Source organism: Ambystoma mexicanum, chromosome 7p (assembly GCF_040938575.1).
Source record: "Ambystoma mexicanum isolate Mex_15411 chromosome 7p, UKY_AmexF1_1, whole genome shotgun sequence".
Taxonomy (NCBI): domain Eukaryota; kingdom Metazoa; phylum Chordata; class Amphibia; order Caudata; family Ambystomatidae; genus Ambystoma; species Ambystoma mexicanum.
The window spans coordinates 881,391,846-881,412,408 of NC_090939.1; the positions used below are offsets into that span (position 1 = coordinate 881,391,846).

The following is a 20,563-nucleotide window of genomic DNA, read 5'->3' on the forward strand; positions in this document are numbered from 1 at the left end:
GCAGCCTGTTCACCGTGCATCCTTCCGGGACGAGCGGGGGGCTAAGACTCTTCCCCCTCCTCCTTCCTCAAATCTTCCGACTCCTCTCCCAGAATCTACAATTTTGAAGTCTCCGGGTTGTGCCCTTTCGCCCCGCCCCCCGCTGAGCATTGCCCAATGAGAGAGGTGGGTGGGGTTAGGTTACAGATCAGACACTTCCAGTCTGCGCTCTGTCCAATGGCCTCCCCGCGGGTGGGCGGGGCGACCGCTCGGGGGAAGCTGTTGGTGTTTTCGGGTGGTGAGGAGCCGTGGTACTCTAAGTGCAGCGCTCTGGGTGTATCTGTGAGGGCGGCGTGCGCATGGGAGCTGCCGAGGCAGCAGCACGGAGTACAGCAGCAGAACCCGGGCAAAGCCGGCGTCATGGCGGTGGAGGAGGAGGGTCTGCGGATCTTCCAGAGCGTCAGGATCAAGATCGGTAAGAAAGAGGAGTGCAAGTTGCCAGCTTTCAGTGGCCTGCAGGGCGGTGACAGCACCGGGTTGCCTCGCCACCTCCTTTTGTGCAGCGAGGAGGCAGTCCTCGGAATCGCGTGCTGGCGGTGGTCCTCACGGCTCTGGGTCCTCAAGAGAGCTGATGCGGCTTCGCCTGGAGACCGGGGGTTGTTGCTGCTGTTCCATGTGCGTTGGCGCAAGTTCGCGTGTGGCAGCTCGTGCAGTGTGCATGCAGCACTAGGGGGGTAGGGGCAGTGCCTCTACTGAAACCGTTATACCAGTGGGTGGGGGCGACACGCGTAGCTGCAGTTTTGTATACTTGACATTGAGCTTGCTTCTTAGCTCTCCAAATGATGGCAATGTGATATTCGGTTGGGCAGTGCTCTGGCCAGGATCACACCATGTGGCGGAGTGGAGGCACCACGTTGGAACCCTGTGCCGCTGATTACACGCTACGAGGCGTGCACCCACTAGGCACTCTGATCACGGTCCTGTGTTATACACGTCAAGAAATGAATGCATCGAATCTCTGGTGCTGAGACGGAGGGCAGGGCTGCGCGTTTTTCATTCACACTTTCCTCTTCCAGTCGGCTCCTCTCGTACAGGAAGCGGCTTCAAGTGGAAGTGCTGAGCTGGGGCTTGTGCAGCCGTTCCTGCTTCCTTCTCTTTACTCTGGGTTTGCTTCCGCAGCGTTTCGTGCGTTTTCCAGGTGCTCATTTTATACGACACTTGTCTTGCCACCTGTTTCTAAGCTTCTCACACTTCTTCCGCTAAGGGAACTGAGGTACGGTGATTTGTCCAGGATTACACAGTGCGGTCAAGTGCGAATCTTAGTCATTGCAGAGATCGGTGTCTGTTCAGGGAACACCCATTTTCTTGAATGACTCAAGTGTCTGTGGGGCCTCCATAGTAAGGCACAGCTCCAGTGCTTGCCCTTGGAAGGAAGCTGTATTATGTTGCCTCTTCTGTCCTGTCTGAACACGTGGTTGTCGAATGTGCCGTGCCTGCGTCTTATCTCTGTGCCATGCCGGGAGAGAAATATTGATTTGCATTGACAAGTGCGTTTTTTTTGCCACCTACACGTCTGCGTGTTTAACCATTAAGGCTAACAAAAATGTAAAAAGTCTCTTTCGCAGTTTTGCAGACTTGTCAAGCGCAGTATTGCAGACTTGTCAAGAAGTCCAGCCGCTGTCCCCACCCTTCCTCACTGTGGGGCTAATGTATGAAACTGCCCCACATTGAAGGGGTAGCAGCTATTTGCACATGTGCCTATTAGCTTCTTTGGAGGGAACACATTGAATAAAACCGATTGCCATAATTGGGAGCTTTCATTGTACTATGTTATGGTGAGAGAATCCGGTGGGGTATGGAACTCACTGGGCAATAGTCCCCTACACATCTCGCTGTGCAAACCAGCCAATGCCGAGTACCCCTCAAAAGAGTCAAAACTTGTTTAGAACCCTGTTTCCACCTGTAGATGCTCCCTAAAAGTTGATGTTGTCAAGGAATGTTCAGGACTGCTCCATGCCCTTGAGCTGGGTGGCCGCTCCTTGTCCTTCGGTTCTGGGACCATTTCGTATCTGCATGGCCACCCCTGCCCATGCTTGGATGCCCTCCCACAGTGGAGTAACTTTGCTCAAAATGTTGGGGGGGACATGACAACTGAAAGAAAGGGGCAGGGTGGAGGAAGGGCGGACGGTGACTCTGAGGGATGACACTAAACTACTACACCACAAGAGTCCATTGCTGACGCTCTGTTATAACTTTTATAAGATTGGTGGTGTAGCTTTAAAATTCAATTCTAAAGACATGCCAATCTTCTGAAACGTATAACACAACAGTTGGTCTTTAGAATTCACTGCATCGATAACAGTAAAAAAGCCTGCGCCCCCTCTACCTAAAGAGGGCCTGCAAGAAGACTGAAGGGAGTTTGTGTTTGATTATTGCTACCAGGGCCCTGACTCAAAGGAGCATATCGACATAATACAAAATTAAATGCCTGCAAGATTTTAAAACAGCACATTAGGCTGCTTATTCTCATTGCTTTAATTACTTGCAACATTCTGAGTCATTAAAATTAAGGTATGTTTTTCTGTGTTCAAATGACCCCAAGAACTAGTGTACTGTGCGGGAAGCCAGGCCGGGACGTTTGTCAGTGGGACGGCACTCCCGTTCAGCGGCTCAAAGAGGGTGCCTAACGGGAAAAGGTGTCCCACTGGCAGCACAATGTGTGCTGAGCAATTCCTGCTCAGCACACTTATTGTCCTGGCAGCAGGACACCTTACCCTGTCCGAATGGTAGAGGTGTCCTGCTGTCAGGACAATGTCCTAAGGAGCTCCAGGATGCAGAGGGTCCTCACGTTTCTCTGTGTCAACAGAGCATTACACTGTGAGCCATTAGGCACTGATTGTAGGGAGGGGGGCGACTATTGGAAGGGGCATTTGTCCCTGTTGAAATATGTATGGGAGGGAGTGATCAGAAGTGAGAAGGGTGCATAATGTTGCATGCTTTATGAAATAATGACTATGGCTTTAACACCCAAGGGTGATTTGTTAGACTCACGTTAATCTTCATGATACTATTGTGACTTTGCATGCAGGATGGGGAGAATAAAACTAAAGCCATACTCTCATTCCTCAACATATTTCTCTGACAATGTATATAGTGTACAGTTAGTCTACTATGAAAGGCTAACTTATTATGTAATGTGGTTTGCTTCCAAGGCACTGCTATACATAATTATTTAAGTACATAAAATGTAAAGCAAAACCTTAATAAATATCTATATCAACTAAACCTGGGAAGATGTGCGCAGTTGCTTAAATTGTCCACATCCCAGTTTCACCATTTAACCAAAGTGTGTGATGCTGGGCAATTCATTTAATCCCATTGTCTTATCTGAAGCTCTGTACGTGATTCTGATTCACTTCAAAGCGTATGTTAATATATCATGCTATTATAATAAAAAAGCCTGATGACTATAGAGTTGCTCTATATATAACACAATAGTGCATTTTAGGTATTTTGCACCACAAACATATTTGCCACTTGGGTTACTTATGGCAACTTATTCTAAATTCACTACCATGGTGCCTCCATGTATCAAAGACTGATGATGCTCCTTGCAATGTCCTTTTCTGTTAAGTCACTTCTGTTGGTGCAATCCATATGCAAATTAGGAAGTTTCCATGTATTTCGCCCCAGATGGCCTGGACAGAGCTCTGATAGATGGGTTTCCTGCATCTGCAATGATCCTGCAGTTTTATGTGTAAAAATGCCATCTGCCAATAATGTTACCAAAAAAGTACATTGGGGAAGGGGTGGGCGGTTTGGGGGTGCAAGTGAGACTATTACAAGCACGGCATTTCGTGGCTCACTTCACCCCCCCCCCCACTCTTGCAATGCTAAATACACCACTGCTCCCAAATGTAATTGTCCAAAGGGTCAGCCCGCAGCCCAGCCCTCCAGCAAACATACACGCAGCTGAGCTCACCTCTGCATTATGTAATGAGACAGCGTGAGCCTGGCTGAGTACCTCAGCCAGCCTCGCGCGGTTCAATTACATGTTCAATGAATGCAGCAGCCACAATGCGCCCCCGGCCCTCCCGCCAACCAAAAGATGGGGGAGACAAAAAGGCATGCCACAAAGGTTGGGGGGACTTGTCCCCCCCCCTATAATTACGCCCATGCCCTCCTGGGTCCTGGCCGACAATGACTGCCTGGTTGCTCTGCGTCAATGGCAACGGGGATCCTCGCTTGCGTGCAAGTTGCCCTTGCCTGCTCTCCGGGGGAGGTGCATTGGCCTCCTAATACCCTTAACATGAGGCATGGGGGTTTGTACAGCTTTTGCCATATATTCCTCTGTTCTATAATGTGTTGGGCGCGCGCACACACGTAGTTTTCTTTTTGAGGGCTGGCCATTGACTATACTGTTCTAACATTTCGGCCCCTTGGATTGTGGCTAAGTTTTTTACAGGTGGGTCATGGCCTTCCTCCCTGTTGCCCTCAGACCCTCCCACTCCCTGCACTTATCATTGGGCACCCGCCGGCCTGCGTTCCATCACAGGACTGCACTTTGCATTGGCAGGTGACCATTCCTTACTATGCAACCTCTGCCAAGCACTTCACCTGTTCCCGGCAACTTACTCCCTGGCATTTCCACCCCCCCCCTCCTGGGGAATCTCTTCAGCACTTACCCCTCTTCCCCCCCCCCTTCTCTCTCTCTGCATTTGCACGATCCGAATGCTCACAAGGCCTAGTAGGATCACATCCATCCTCTTCATTATTGTATTCTACTGCCTGTGTCTCGTGTTCCTCCCTTTGCCCTGTGGGCGCTTTGAAACACAATGTCTTGCTGTATAAGCCCATGACGAATGCACAATAAATAAATAAAAAAGACAAAGAACTTCCCTTGTCTCAAGGCTGCACTGTTTTGCTACATACGAGTCCTGCAACAATGCGGTATTGGAGTATCAAATTAAATTTAAGAAATTACACTGCTTGCAGGTAAAGACAATATTCGGGGATTGCTTTCATTGGCTTTAAAGCACTGAAGTGCATTTTAACCCGTTTGTCTATTGATTAAAAAAAGAAAGCATCTTTCAAGAACGAAACTCTGCATTTTAAGTCAATGCCTTGCACACTTGTGGTTTTGCCTTGCATTGAAGGACGTATATCATTTCTTTGAACACTTGCCCCTGGTTAAGTACTCGCGTGTTTTGTGTGTCTTGCAGCGTTTCACTTGGCATAGCAGGAACGTCCATGCCATTGTTGGCGAGCCTGTTTTATTTTATTTTTTTGCCCAGGCCTCTTTTGATGGAAGTGTCGGTCTATTCACTTGGGGCGGAGCATTGCTATAAAGCTCATGCTTGCATTTTTTAGTGTCTAATCTTTGCTTTTATGGCATTACATGTTTGACTGGACGCCCTTATTTCAAACAAAAATCGCTTTCCCTGTAGCCTGTTGTGAATGTTTCCACGTGTTTTGGTTTGTTTCCAGAGATGTTTAATAATTCAGAAACATCACACTACAGGGATCGACATTCAGATTGGATAAGCAGGAGTTAAACGTGGCTCCTGGGTATCCCTCATTAACCAGTGACTAAGAGCTACCAATGGGGAACGAGCAGCGGCCAGTACATAGCATTCCCCAAACCTAACTTACATTTATTTATTTATTGCACGCCCAAACCCGGAGGTATCGTGGTGTAAGTTACAGTATTGTAGTAGAACTGGTTACAGGGCAAAAATGTAAGGTGATTAGGACAAAAACAATGGCATTGTAGTTACAGAGCGATCGGTTGACGGAGTCGTACATTTACAGCACATAAGATGTATCTATCGTTTTGTCCATTATTTATTACCCTTAAAGCTTTAAAAGTTATATAGAGGTGTCCTAGTGTTTATTTATAGATTGAAGAAAACAGCGTTACATTCACATAGGTGTTTATTCAGCATCAGTTGCTCTATGGAGCCAAAAGTAGCTCCTTGGAGCGGTTTGTGCCACGCTAACCAGGCTCAACTAGGCAAGAAGCAGGAGCTTCCCCTCAATTTCTAACTGCACTAATACTTTCCCTGCCAAGAACTTTAGGGATGTTAACCGGGCTAACTGTTGCCCCGAAACTACCACATGCCTCTGAGGCGTGTTATGTGAATATGCTTTTATAAGCTTCGACTATGCCAGATGGTATTGCCCCTTAATTTTGCGGCAAAAAATGCTGAGGTTGAAAATGCCAAATTTTGGACTGTGCATTTCCAAGCAATTATATGTGGCGGTGGGGATGTTAGGGTGATCAATAATGTATAGGGGCGTGCAGGAGGTCTCTCCCACATATAATTAGGTGGAAATGTGTGAAAAGGAAAAATATCCGTATTTTCGGATTCCATATGTTTAGATAATCATAGATCCCGCCAGATCACCATCGTAGTCGAGCGCGTAGGCTTGTCTGTGGGGAATTGTACGGTGTGCCCCCCTCAGAGGTATACAGGCCTTCGGTCCACTGGAGAAAACAAAATGAGCCGGGAGAAGATAAGAGTATGGGAAAGACTGAGATGGCTGCAAACGCAGGATGGGAGCAATGCAGCAGGTGGGGGAGGGGGTGTTTTTTGTTAGCACATAAGTCGTTTTAGGTAGGCTTCACTAGATATGCTCTTATATCGGTATACACAAGAAAGAGGGCTTTCTGGCGTTTGGTTCTTTGGATTAAAACTCTTGTTAGTCCTAGCCAGCCTAGTCAGTGGTGAGTGATCATGGGAGTTGTAGTCCAAAACATCTGGAGACACACAGACTACACCCTGCACTAGGAACTTGAGGGACGTTTCCTTCCCTAATGCATATGTTGGTGACTGTATCAACTGCCCCATAAACTACATTTCATGAAAAGGGAATTATGACACATTGCTGATCAATAGCTCTCCCACACACCCCTCGCCCACTTACTTCTGTCGGGCAGTTGCCTTAAGAGTAAAGCATGTAAGTGTGTGGGCTGGATTTTACGTTGTCTGTTTTTCTTTTTTTTAATAGAATCCAAAAACGGTTTTTGAATACAAATATTAGTCTACAGACTATTCAGACCGTGCTTCTTCCATGGGAGATTATCAGGTTTAGGAAAGGTTGTTTAATTTTCCATATCATCTGAGTACAGTACTTCTGTGTGATGAGTTCTTGTAGCCTTAGCAAATATTTAAAGTTGAACGCGTTGAACTTGGATCTGAGACAGAGCCGGCGATGGGATCAATACCGAACAGTGCAGGTGAGTGGAAATGCCACATTTTTTGGGGGAGGGGGGAATTGTGCCCATTGAACCTTCTAAAGAAGTGCCGTTTCCTGGAAGGTTGATCTGTTCATCCCTTCCATTCATTTGTGGAATTGTAGGTTTGCCTCATCCTTGAGAATGAGGGGACTGTGGGAAAACCTGGCCAAAATAGTGACACCCCAAAGGGTTTTTCTGGTAGGCATACAGCGGTTTTCAATTTGGCATTGATGTCGGTTTTTTTGTGTGCATAATGTTAACTTTGTATTTTGTCAGCTTGCCCCAATGTATGAAGTCCACACCACCTCCATTATTTATTGACGTTTGAGGGCAAGGGCCATGGGTGCCTACTTTTTTGATTTTCACTATGGGGCAAAAATTACACCGTCCGCATAAATGTGAAGAAGCCACCAAATTCAACCTCTTCCAAGGTTGAAACTATGTATTTTAGAGAACCTTTAATGGAAGGAATTTGGAAAAAACCTAAAGGATTTATAGGTTGACCTCAGAAACGGTAACCTACCGTGCAGGGCTACCTTGCAGCTTTCTGCTTTTTGCGACTGTTGGGCAACTTTCAGGAATTCATGAATGCAGGTGGATCCTGGATACTGCTTAACGTCACTGCTTCGGCAACTGTTGCAGTTCATGTGCAATATCATTTTGGGAAGTACAGGCAGCAGCTGAAAAGTGTACACCTCTCAGCCGGGGCAAAGTGCCTTTCCTTCCACCCCGCTACTATAGGAGTTAACGGGAAGTTGCCCACTTTATCCGCCTGTACTCTGCTCATCTGGTTAGAGCTGTCCTCTCGCATTGGGTCTGGACTTGAGTGCAGGGAGTAGTTTGTTTTCCTGCTTGTTTGCATGCATGTGCTCATTTATTTAGCAAACACCTTTTGTCGCTCAAACACGTGGTCTCATTTGCATTTAAATACCATGTGGTGTTAAAACAAAAGAAAAAGCTTGTTTAAGATGGGTGACAGGTTTCAGGGTGGAGGGTGTTGGCTTGCATCACGGCATGTCATTTCTGCTGACCTGCTATTGCTCTGGCAGTTGAGGTTATTTGATCGGTCTCCGCTAGCTGTGCTGTGCCATATTTGCTTTGCCAGTGTTGAGACCTGCTAGCATTCCTAGAGGGCCCACTGCCTCCTTGCACAGTTTTCTCTACTTCATGCATGCTGCAACAACTTCCTGGAGCTTGCTTTCGAATGATGTTCTCTCTACCCGCGTCCTGTTTTAATGACTTGGTACATTGGCTTCTGCACCCCCTCTGTTTTGTATCTAGTGTAGCATTCAAAGGTGACACTTTATTTTGAAGTTTGAAACTTTCGGTCCAGTTCACTGGGATGTTCGCCAAACCCATATGTTTAATATTCTCAAATGCTTTAATTTTGATACACATTCTTCTATTTTGGTCTGGAGGAAATGAAGGTTTATATCTACTTAAAAATACAGAAGCGCCTTGCTTATTTAGAATCACTCGGGTATTGGTTGAGTGGGAAAGGGAACTTTTACTAAATCTCAAACGTATGTTTTTGTTGATGGATGAGGGGAGGCTTGCTGTGGTAGACAACCTTTCCTTGCGAAATTCTGACAACCTCACATTGGCTGAAGTAACTTGTGTGTGTGTGTGCAACCAGTTAAAGTTGAAAGAATATGTCGTTTTGTTGACCCGTTAGCTCATAGCGCTGTGCACAATGCTTCCGTTTTTTTTTTAAAGCGCTCTTTCGTTTAATTTGGCTGTATACGATGCAATGGATGCAAACCGCTGCAACCATCTTTGTTTTTAGTCTTCGGGCAGGGACTCAATTTTGATGCCTTTTCAATTTTCTCCTGGTCGTGAGGTGGATCAAATTGAAGATTGTATCACCTCTGCTCTCCTTTATTTCCGTACACCATAGATTGCTTGTTTTCCTGACTGTGACCTCCCCAATACGCGTCTTACCAATTAGGTCCTGCAACAAAAGGTTCTTGTATGTACCAAAGAAATACATCACTCTTCATACCGTACACTTGTGAAAGCGCCATGCTTGGATCCTCGGATCTTATGGCAGGAACGTAAGGTGCTTTAGCACACGCTCGATGCTATATATGTGTTGGCTCACTGTAACCATCCAAACTTCTCATCTAATGCCCACAAGTCCCACTTAATAGAAAACATTGGGATAGAGCAGTTTCATCACAGAAAATTTGGTTGAAGCCAAATCCATTGAATTTTTTTTCATCCGAATTTGGCTGCAAATGTGTGCTTGGTGGGGAAGGGTAATAATTATGGTCAGGGAGCATGGGTGTGCTGCGGGGCTCTCCCCGCATATATTAGCAGCCAAATGGCTTAAAAGAAAAACAATTAGAAGGATTTGGATTTGACCAAATCTCGCTGAAATCACGTAGAGCCGAAAATATTTACACAGAGTTTGACTTTACTGCCTTGTTTGCTTCCTGCATGAAGGCCTAAGCTTCTCCCAGCAGTGGATCATGTAGGATGGTGCACAAATGTGTTCCCTCGCTCACGTGAAACCCCATAATATTTATACAGCACTTTGTACTTGTGCGATTCCTCCAACATGCAAGTGCTGTGATCACGGGTGTCCTTCCTCCCCAACACAATGGCATGTTTCTCCATTTATCCAACTCACGAGAGCGACCAGAGGGATGAATTCAATATGAGCGAAGGTGGCACAAACCTCTCTAAAACGAGTGCTTAACCCGCAGGGCTACTTACTTAACCACTGACTTTCTGTATCCACAGTGCCTATTATTTTATTCCACATTAGGTGCAGGCCTACAGGCCCGTCATTGAGAGAGGCTATGCTTGAAGATAACCAGGAATTTGGAAATAGTTTTTAGTGGTGTGTTTGAGTCCAATCCCAAATTCCTGATTTTCTTTGATGGGATTTCTTTCTCCTATTGCACTTTTCCCTTTTACTGCATGCACGGGCTGTGTGCAGGTATTTTTCTAGGGGTGTTATGTTGAGGTAGGTGTATCCATAAGGTGGGCCTCTGTACTCTAGTTGCGTTCTACAAACTGGTGGGAGAGATGTAGTGCCACGACTGCTCTGTTGTTCAAATGCTGTGCGTGAGTGGACGTAGTATATTGCGGGAAGCAGGAAGTGGTGTGAGTGAGGGATACAGATGGATGAGACCCCCCCCCCTTCACGTCCACTCCGTATTGCAGTCAATATCATCATGCCAATTCCTAGTGAGGGGCTGCAGGATTAACTCTCAACTCGCTCGTTTGGCTTGCGTCACTCGGCGCTTGCTCACTTCACGCAGAGTGACCCCATTGCTGCCTAGGCAAACGCTTCCTAGTGTTTGCACGCAGACAGTTCGTGCGAATGGGGTGAGGCACGGCCACACAGTTATGAGCTGAGATTTTTGTTTCTTTCATGCATTTTCCATGACTGGAAACCATTAGAACGACGGCATTTCCCGTGCCAGCGGAGTGTCTTGCAAGTCTAAATAAACACACTTCCTCCAAGACTGGCTCTTGGAGGAAGTGTACAATTCTGACCATTCCATGACTCACTGTTCCAGCGCCCGAAACGCCGGAAACAGCCTTGGGCGCGAGGACGACGACGGTTGGTTGTTGTTTCGGAGACGCACTGAAGAACAGTGTCCTTTGTTTCAAAACGCAGCTCGGGCATGCCGCAAATGGGTTGTGCGAGTTGTTTTTTTGGCACTGCTGTCTTCGCAGCTTTTGCTTAGAGCCACATGTCCGCATCTGAGTGTGACATGGCGGGGTCCTCAAACTCTGTCCAGTGTCTGTGGGGATTTGCGTTTTTTCAATAATCCGTATCGTGCGCTTTTCAGCTCACTCTCCATTGTTTATTCTGCGATCTACAGCCATTGTAGCGTGCGTTTTTAAAGGGTGCACATTGGTGAGCCACCCTTTTCACCTGAGACTTGTGAAACGTGGTGGTGCTGTATATATGCGGCCGGCTCGTTTTGATTTTGTCTCTCTGGAGGGCAGTGACGCACCTCAGCAGCACCGTGCATCCACGTCCCACCCACGCTGACCAAATGATCTTCTGAGGATTTGAGGAGAGCTGCATATCCTTCCCTTTTTAAAGATGTATTCTTATTTTTTAGTTTTGTTTGTTAACAACACGGATTTTTAAGTGTTAGTTCAAGCATTTTAGTCACGTCTGGCTTTAAATTGGCAGCTTCCCCTATTCAAGTCTGTTGCCCCCTCTTTCCTGGCGGTAAATATGTGCCACTATTCCTCATCACCCTGTTGGCCACAACTCAGTCTTGCTTCCTTTTAATTGCTCTGTTTTACAGTTAGAAGTGAAAAATATCGTCTCATGCTTTCCTCCGATTGTTAATTTGTTCCCTAAGGAAGAAAAGGAATTGTACAGTTTAAAAAAAATAATGCTGTTGGCATCCTAGAGGACACGAACCCATGTTCACAGGGATGCCTTTGCTATTCATGTTACTATCTGCAGTGCATAGGCAAGCCAGGGGTCTCCAGATGTGTCTCCCCATTGACATTGTCCGAGGCTGGTGAGAGTTGTATTCCAAAAACATCTGGAGAGCCAAAGGTTGCACACCCCATATCCAATGATGACGTTAAAAGTAGAATGGTGCATTCCTGGGCTTTTTGCCTCCTCAAAAATACAAGGGTGTTGGTGCCCTCAATGATATCAACCGTAGAGCCATTATTGACCTGATGGGCTGTCGTCTGGTTGGCCTGTGTTGGGCAGAATTCTCTGTTAAGGCTAATTTCCCAAACCTAGTGAGTCCCCCAGCAGCTTTGCTGGATTTTTTGGGGTTTATATTTTTTTCTCCTGATAAGAGTGAGACTCCTTTTTATTTATTTATTTATTTATTTATTTCTCCCACTCTTAGGCATGATTTGAGAATGTCCTTTCACTGTGTGAATGTGTTTTATGGGCTATGGGGTCTTTTACTCCATAGTGCTTCATATGTTTTTGGTATGTGTGTTACACAGCACCCTCAGTGCAGTAACACAGGGGTGTCATAGTGACACCCAAACATAGACTCCATACCCTGGGGCTGACTACTGTCTCCCAGGGCATGTAAAGTCACCATTGACTTTACTAGTCTCAAATTGTGAACAGAACCAGTACAAAACATCATATTGTGGAAGTACTGGTAGGGGTAATTCGATTGCCCCGGGTCTGTTTTCCAAGGGGGCACTGTCCAGTCCCCCCCTTGTCGAGTTTCTGGCTGGTGGCAGTGGATACCACGCAAAATATTGCACCAAAATATTTCTTATGGAATTTTCCCATTGATTTTAAAAGCACCACTTTTTGGTGCAATGTTAAAGATACCGTCAGGTTATTTATTTAATATTTATTCCCCGGTTGGGTCTTTTTGCCAGGACTTGGTTTTAAAATGGCGTTTGTGTTCGCCTCTGAAACTCTAACCCAAGTCGAGCCGTTTGTTTCACTTTTTGGCGGGCTTCTCCACAGAAGCCCTCCAAATGGTGCCACTCTGTCTGGGGTCTACAGGATGTGTGGGAGGGGGATTAGGCACCCTGGACTGAGTTGCCTTGGCAACGCAAGTCGCACTCTTGTGTGATTGGCCCAGTGGTGAGCCGGCCGGCTCACCACTTAGCATGTTTGAGTAACAGCTAGGCTGTTGAATGGGGGTTTTGCTGCATAAAAGCAGGGCTTTGGGGACTGGAACTTGAGAAGTCGCCACAGGACCTAACGAATCCGAAGAGGGGAGAAGCTGAGCCATCTACAACGACGACACCACCGGTGGAGCCCTGCTGTACGAACTCGCCACTTCCCCGACGACAGAGGAGATCTTCTTCCAGGAGAGTCTTCTTCCCTTTGAGCTGGTGGGACCAACCAGTTCGCCTTTTTCGCCTTCCTGGAACGTCTCGTGGTCGAATCGCCCGTGCCAAGCGCCCCGGCGGCCGGATAGCCACGCTTCACCACTACCGCGAATAAAAGGGTTATACCTTTTAATCGGGAAACTCTGCGGCTGGTTTCTTCCCTGGCAGTGCAACGACCTCCAGCTTCCTTCCTCGTCGAGATCATCTCTTCCTCTGGTTGAAGCCACGACTTGCACCCGCTGCCAGGAACAACTGCCTCCGCTGGAGCTTTCTCACCCTTTCAGGTACTGTCCCGTCTGGTCTCCCCTGCAACAGATTGTCCAAGGTGTCCCGTAAATCCTTGCCTTTCTAACTGGGTTGACCTCAGACCTGCTAACTTTGCCTTTCTGAACTGATCCGACCTCTTTTGACTTTTCTGCAAAGACTTTGAGTGCATTTCCACTGTGTGATCTTGGGCACATTCTGCTTTACTCTCTCCAAGAGTGGGCCTGGCCTATGAACTTTTTGCTCTACAGTAGACCCCGCCTTTCTTGACTTGCTGTGGTTTCGTAAAAGTGTTGGTACTGTTTTAGTTTCATACTCTGCCTTTTCTCTCCCTTTTTAAAACTAATTATTGGAGTGCCATCTACGGTTACGCGCTCACCTCCGTTTTGCTAACTAAGTGGTGTCTTAACCTAGACTTGTCGAATAATTAACTAGGGAGGTGTATATACCTATAGTGACTGTGTTTGAACTTGCTTGATATATTAATGCCAGTGTATTTTTATAAGTGTGTTTTTAAATAAATAATTATATACTTTTATACCAAAGCTCTGGTCAGTGTTTGCTTATTCTTCTGTATTTTTAGCCCTATTGTGTATACTCTATATACTGCCTAACTCTTCTTGAGAGAAGTCTGACTGCTCAGCCACAGCTACCAGGTAAATCTGGGTGGTGAGACTGCTACCAATTGGGTTTACTGCTTACTCCTGTAGCCTTAAACTTTTTGCAGTGGTCCCTAAGGGAACTGCACAGGTTTCTGCCTAACAGCCTGGGTGGCTATATCTAGAGTTTCCGATACTTTGTTTTCCACGGGTTGCGATTTTATTTGGATTCTCATTGCAGTGCATTCTAGTATTTGGAATGTATTACTCTGAGCAAATAAGAAGTATTACAGGAGATATCTAATAACAAATGATGAGATAGCGAAAGTTTGTTTTCCGTTAATGCCAAATAAGTTTCAATGTGCATTGCTGGCAGCAATGTGCCAAAACTGAAGTGGGGTTATGGTTGGCTGCACCATTTTACAGAAAGCGCTGGTAACATTTTTGTCACCTGTTGCCATAGGTCGAGTGCATTTCTCTTAGGTCCAGTAGGTAAACAAAGTTACTCTATAGGTCCGCAAGGATTTTAAAGCATTGGCAAGGCCTGTTCATATCCTAGTATGATATTCTTTCGTTTGTTGAATCCCTTTTTAGGAAGGGATTTGTCTTTGGTTGTCTAGAGATATTTAAATTTCATTGATATGATTGATAATAGTAAATAGCGATTTATTACTATTCATGTAAATACACAGTATTATTCTAAATGTATGATTACCTGAGAAATTGAAGGTTATTGGTGCATTGACACCTTTGCCATTCAATGATGCCCTGCCTTAACCCTCCAACATGTATGCTGCTGTCACTTGTGCCCGACTGCGTCTCTACTTGCTTCTGTCTGGAGTGGTATGGATGTTTGTGCGATTCAGCGTGACAATCTTGCTGATGCTGCCCTTTCTGGCCCATCTCCTCTGTCCTCCTTTGACACACCCCTAATCTTCCACCCTTCACTGCTGTCCTCTGACCGGCCCTGCACAGCTGCATGTTAGAGACCCATGTCCCTAAAACTCTGTGGTTAAGGTAGGCATTTATGATTTCAAAACTTTGTGTACAAAAAGAGTAAATTGGACTTTAAGTGCTGAATACGCTTTCAGTGTTGCAAACTCCTAGGAGGCTCTTCTGTGGTTGTGATGCCCTGACAAGAACTTGCAGTGTTTTTACAGTTGTACTCTATGGGGGTGGTTACATGAAACCTTTTTAGGTTGGCACTCAAACAACATTCATGCAGCAAGTGTATTGCAGTTTGCGAAGGAGACTTTATCCTACTCTGCTGTGGTGTGACTCTTGCTGTCAGTTGGCTGGCTATCTCCTTTCATATTGCAAGATGTGGAATTGGTGCCCTTCCTCCTGCATATGCCACACTGTTGAGCCAAGAGCCTGTCGAGGACCCCCTGGAGGAAGTGTGATTAGCTTCCATCAATGTTTCCTGGCTTCTTAGTCATCCTTGTAGTGGCACCTTGCCCTATTAAAGTGGTTTGTTAAAGCCATGCTGGCAGGCAGGGCTAGAACGACTGTCTGCAGACTCTCGTTCCCTTGTCAACTGATTGAATTGCGAGTTGGGATCAACAGTGGCTGATTAATAGCTGGTCTTGCCTTGCATGATCTACTCATGCAGTGGATCCAGTGCTCCAGATAGGATTTTGGACTGAGAGAGTATTTTGCTCCCAAGTTTTAGAATTGGAGAGTAAATCCAATTTTAAGAGACTAAAAATTATGTTACTCCTTCGCAAGAGAGTAAAACGTGTCCGACAACTATCCAATTTGTGCGTAAAATTAAAACTTTGTTCGAAAACATAAGTGACAAAACAGCTGTATTTCAAAGTGGTTCTAAATAATGTATTGCACCTCTGGAAAACATTTTCCCCACACAAGAACCATATATATGAATACTACCGAGCTTCATCTTCATGATACTTGGGCACAAACTCTTAAGAGTTACTACAGATGCCAGCTAGTTACGTCGTGTGATTAATAAATCGAGTCCCTCACTCTACCAGCATCACTTCTGTGTCTCGGGCATACTGTTGCTGCCTGGCACTACCTGCTTGACAGCCACTCATGTTTTTGCTCCATCCCTCCTTCCCTTTGCTACTTCGTTTCCCCTGTCTCTCACTGTCTGCCGCTCTGCCTCTCACCCTCAAGTGTTGCAGTGCCCCATTTTGCAGTCTGTTCTCTGTCACTCTGCCTCTCCCATCTCTGCATTCTATTGTTGCCTTTCCCCTCCTATATCTTGCTGTATAGGCTGCTATAACTCTCCTTCCTTTGTCATGTCATTACACTGGCTATATCTGTTTTAATTTTCTCGGTTGTGGTTGCTACTCCTTTTGATTATCTTTCTTGCTCTGTCTCTTTTTATTGGCATGCCCTTCTCTAGCCTTGCCTTTCTATTTCCATCTCCCCCACCTGCTGTAACTGTTTTTAGCTTACTGTCTCCAAATGTTTCTTTTGCTCTGATTCTATCCCTCACTCCTATTGTGTGCTTGTCCTATTATTAACTGTTTCTCTTCTCACTTTCTTTGCTGCCCTATCATGTAGCTCGTTGCTCAAATTCCTGTTTTGGATTGTTTAGTATGTTTTATGTCGCTTCGACCCCCCCCCCCCTCCCCCACCCCCTCCCACAAAATATCCAAAAAGCTGAAAATGCCTTTCCAATTTAAAAAGGGTATAGCGGCCCAGATGAGATGTCTGTTCTGAGCCATTACAAGTATGGTGGTCCTCATGCGTTATGCGTGTTCTACTTCTGAGACATCACAGGTAGAGCGGCCCTGGTGAGGCGTGTGTTCTGAGCCATTACACATATAGCAGTCCTCATGGGATGTGCTTCTTCTGAGCCATTACAAGTATAGCAGCACCAATGAGGTGTGTTCTGAGCCATTACAAGCACATCGGCCCTGAAGAGTTGTGTTCCGATTAATCGCAGGTATAGCAGCCCTGATCTGTTGTGTGCTATGAGCCATTACAAGTAGAGCATCCCAGATGAAATGTGTATGTTCCGAATCACTGAACATTTAGTATTCCTTTTGGTAAGTCGAACGTTAAGTCAAATGTGTTACAATTGAATGTTACCTGCAGCTTAAATGCATATCTCTGATGCAGACTCATTAACTCGCCTATTAACATGATTTGAACTAACAGATGCTTTAATAATACTGTAACCTACAGAATGCAGGCAGTTGAACAAAGTGAACAAAACATATTTCCTTATACATTACTTAAAGTATTATTTTGATAGAATCATTAACAGAGGAGATTGTTAAAAAAAAATGGAACATACCAGGACTCATCCCAGTTGCTTCTTTGAAGGAACTGTGTCGATTACTAAAGTAAAGCGTGGATTTGCAAGCTGCTGCCCATGCTGTCACCAGTGAGCTCCATGATTTATGGGGGTGCTGCCATAAATAGCCTGTGTAAGTGGTACGCAAGGAAGAATTAAAAGGGCCGCATTGACAAGGTTTCCGTGTGTAAAAAGACCTTGCACACACCTTATCTCGAGGTCTGACTGGACCCGTTCAGTGTTGTATCATGGCATTGCTGCAGTTACTCGGCTCTATTGACAAAGCATCTCTGAGCATGTGGAAGCCCTCAAGGCTACAACTTGCTCCAGTGAGTACCTAGACCACAGTTGCAGAGCAGGCCATTGGCTTGATTGGCAGGGGGCGGGGGGCAAAAGCACTTCTAAATACAGTGCTGTAACAATCATTAAAAGGCATCCGCAACAAACGTGGTAGAGTACCGAAGCCTGTCCTGCCCATATCCATATACCCTCCATGATGCAGCCCGGCCTTCTGTACCCTGCTTAGGTGCACCCTCTCAATGTGAAACTAAATATCTACACCTCCTTGGACACATTTTGAGAATAACCCGTGTCCCCTCAGAGATGCTCTTCTGGCAGAATGGAGTTTTAGGGACGGCTAAAAACAGAAAGGGGCAAGGGAGCATTTAGAGAAAGGTAAATTAATACACGATCAGGGCCGAAAACCGAAGCGAGAAGGTTGATTGAGGGAGGGCAGGCGTGGAAGGGCAGCAGGATATTGGGGACTACTTCAGTGTGTTTTGCCTTGTGTTACTTCCTTAAGCAGAGGGAACAAAGACCGCATGCAGGACAATGTCTATGGGAAAAGGGGTGGTGGCGGGAAGGAATGGACCAAAGGATGGCATAATTTTAGGATGGGACACATGTACCATAATGCTTGTTCTTGCAGTGGAGGACCAGGCTCATTTTCTATTATGCATGCTCTTTTAGGCTGATCAGAAGAGTGAATCAGCACACCACTTACCGCAACTTGGTTTCTTTTCAAAATTATTTTCTGATACGTTTACCCAGTTGATAACCAATAAACCTTAAAACCCCAGAATGCATTGCTTTGTTAAATGCAAACCCACGAGTGGGAAACGGGTGCCCTGGTGACATGGAGCCACCCTGCCATTGCGTGCCCTCAGCTGGGTGCCGGAAGAGACAATATTTGTGCCAAGTATGCTTGTTGCAGCAATTCAAGTTCTAGGCTCCGTGACCAGGAGTTGGAAAATGGGATGTTAATGGCTTAGATTAAGGTTTGAGGTTGGAAATCGAGAGGGTTGCACTTAGGGGGGATGACTGCCATTGTTGTTTTTTTTTTTTTGTTTTTTAGGTATCTGAGCACATTTACGTGTGTGCGTTTGTTGGGGAAACACTTGAATGTGATGGCTAGAAAACCAGCATGCACAAAGCCAGCAGTTTGGCTCGTCATAGTAAAAACATATTATCTGTGTTGCCAGATATTAACATTGCATGCTTTGTAAAAACTCAAAAGCTTGTTTTATGCCCACTACATAAATTGTAATGTTATATACCTAGGTGACCGTAATATTTGACATTGTAGTAATGTTACAATGTATGAATCTCATTCTTGTTTTTATTGTACATTGCTCTGTATACTTTCTGGGCGGGTATGGACTAAGAAGAACATATCCTCTGCATACGCGCTTGGCCCTGCATTAGGATTGTATACCCAGTTGAACCTATTTGCTATGATGTGTTCATAATCGCCTTTACAAAATACTTGCATCCTTCCAGATACTTATCCAAAATTGCCGGCTTTTTCCAACAAATATGAGCAACAGTGCAGTATTTGCCAGCTGTTTTGAGAATTTGCTGATATGTCTGCATCATATGGCTCGTATAGTCACTGTTTGCCCGGTGTTGGCATTGTATGCCTAGTTACACCATTAAACAGCTGTTGCCTAGCTATCATATCATTTTCTTGATGGTGCAGTCAAATACCAAAGTAGTCTGTCCTGAGGTAAAACAATCAGTTGCAAGCTACTAGCCTTCAATTAAGTCACTTGCTCCATCAGTGATCTGCAAAGGCATGGCACACCATTTCTTACTTGCCAATAGTCCATTATCACCATCCAACGGCTGGTGGCAAGAACAAATGTTGAGGCCTTCCTCATTCTGTGCCCATGTTAAGTAGCTTTTGGCTTTTTATTTTTTTTATTTTTATATCTGTAAATTACAGCTAGTGTGCAGGGGCAGCAGAGACTAGATAGCTGTAATTATTGCCTGCACAGTTAAACATGTTGCAATACAGAATGTGTATTGTAGAATTTCCCTTTGGAACTGCTGTTGGAACCTGTGCATTTTTAGGCCATTTCAATACAAAGATGTCCGTAAAATGCAGTGTGTGGCCCCTATGTCTTCAAGAGAATGTACAGCAAGGGATGTGGTCAAGTTGGAGAATTTGTGCTTGCTCATTATACAAAAGGACCTGCGTTCTGCCCCACCGACCTCCAGGTTCACTAGTCACCACTGTACTATGAAAAGTTCTCCACCGCCATCTATATTCCTATCAATCGCTTTAGCAAGGGCGAGGACTACTGGTTGCTCCATCTATTACTGGCAATCTATTTAGCAAGGGCAAGGGCAATACATAAGAAACGAGAGCATTTTCGGCCTCCTATCCTCAGAGGAAAGCCTATATGTCTTAGTGTAACTTAAAAGTCCTGGGTATGAAATCTAAGAAGACCCTCCTCCCCCCCCCCCTCCCCCAAATGCTAGTCATCTACTGCAGAGCCTGTCTTCGAGATATTGACCGATGGATGACAATAAAACACCTCCTCTTAAACTCCAGTAAAACTGAAATCATGGAGTGCGGCAACACTGCCCTTCTACCTCATCCACTCCCATGGCCCCCGTCCCTGGGCCAACCCCCCCCCAGCTCCCACTCCGACACAGTAAAAAAACCTAGGCTGCACTGTGGCCTAACCCTCTCCCGTCAGATCAACAATGTGTCTAAATGTTGTCAGTACCATCTCAAACTTCTCAGACGCATCTTTCCCTACCTCTCCTTCCCGAGCAGACTTGCTGCAGTTACGTCTATTGTAATGTCGAGACTGGACTATGCCAACTCCCTATATCTTAAGGACCCAGAATACCATCTTAATAAACTCCAAAGAGCGCAAAACACTGCTGCCAAACTGCTCCTTGCCCTGGGTCCGAGAGACCACATCTCTCCAGCTCTCCGAACCCTCCACTGGATCCCAGTCGGAAGAAGGGCCACTTTCAAGACCCTGTGCATCACTCAGCGTGCAGTGCCAAGACTGGCCCATTAGACCTGCAAGAAAAGATTAAACCATACCCCCCATCCCGCACCTGAATATCAAGCACTGCCCTCCTTTTAGTGATTCCAACCTCTAACTCTGT

At 45.7% G+C, this 20,563-nt stretch overlaps 1 protein-coding gene across 2 annotated transcripts in view; it reads left to right on the forward strand.

Annotated features, from left to right (window-relative positions):
* Positions 1–239: 239 nt before the first annotated feature.
* Positions 240–20,563, forward strand: part of RASA3 (RAS p21 protein activator 3) — a 1,503,746-nt gene continuing 1,483,422 nt past the window's right edge. For both annotated transcript variants that reach the window (XM_069637121.1, XM_069637122.1), the window contains exon 1: positions 240–454. In XM_069637121.1, the coding sequence (XP_069493222.1) occupies positions 400–454 (55 nt within the window). In that variant the 5' untranslated portion in view covers positions 240–399. The remainder of the gene's footprint in view (positions 455–20,563) is intronic.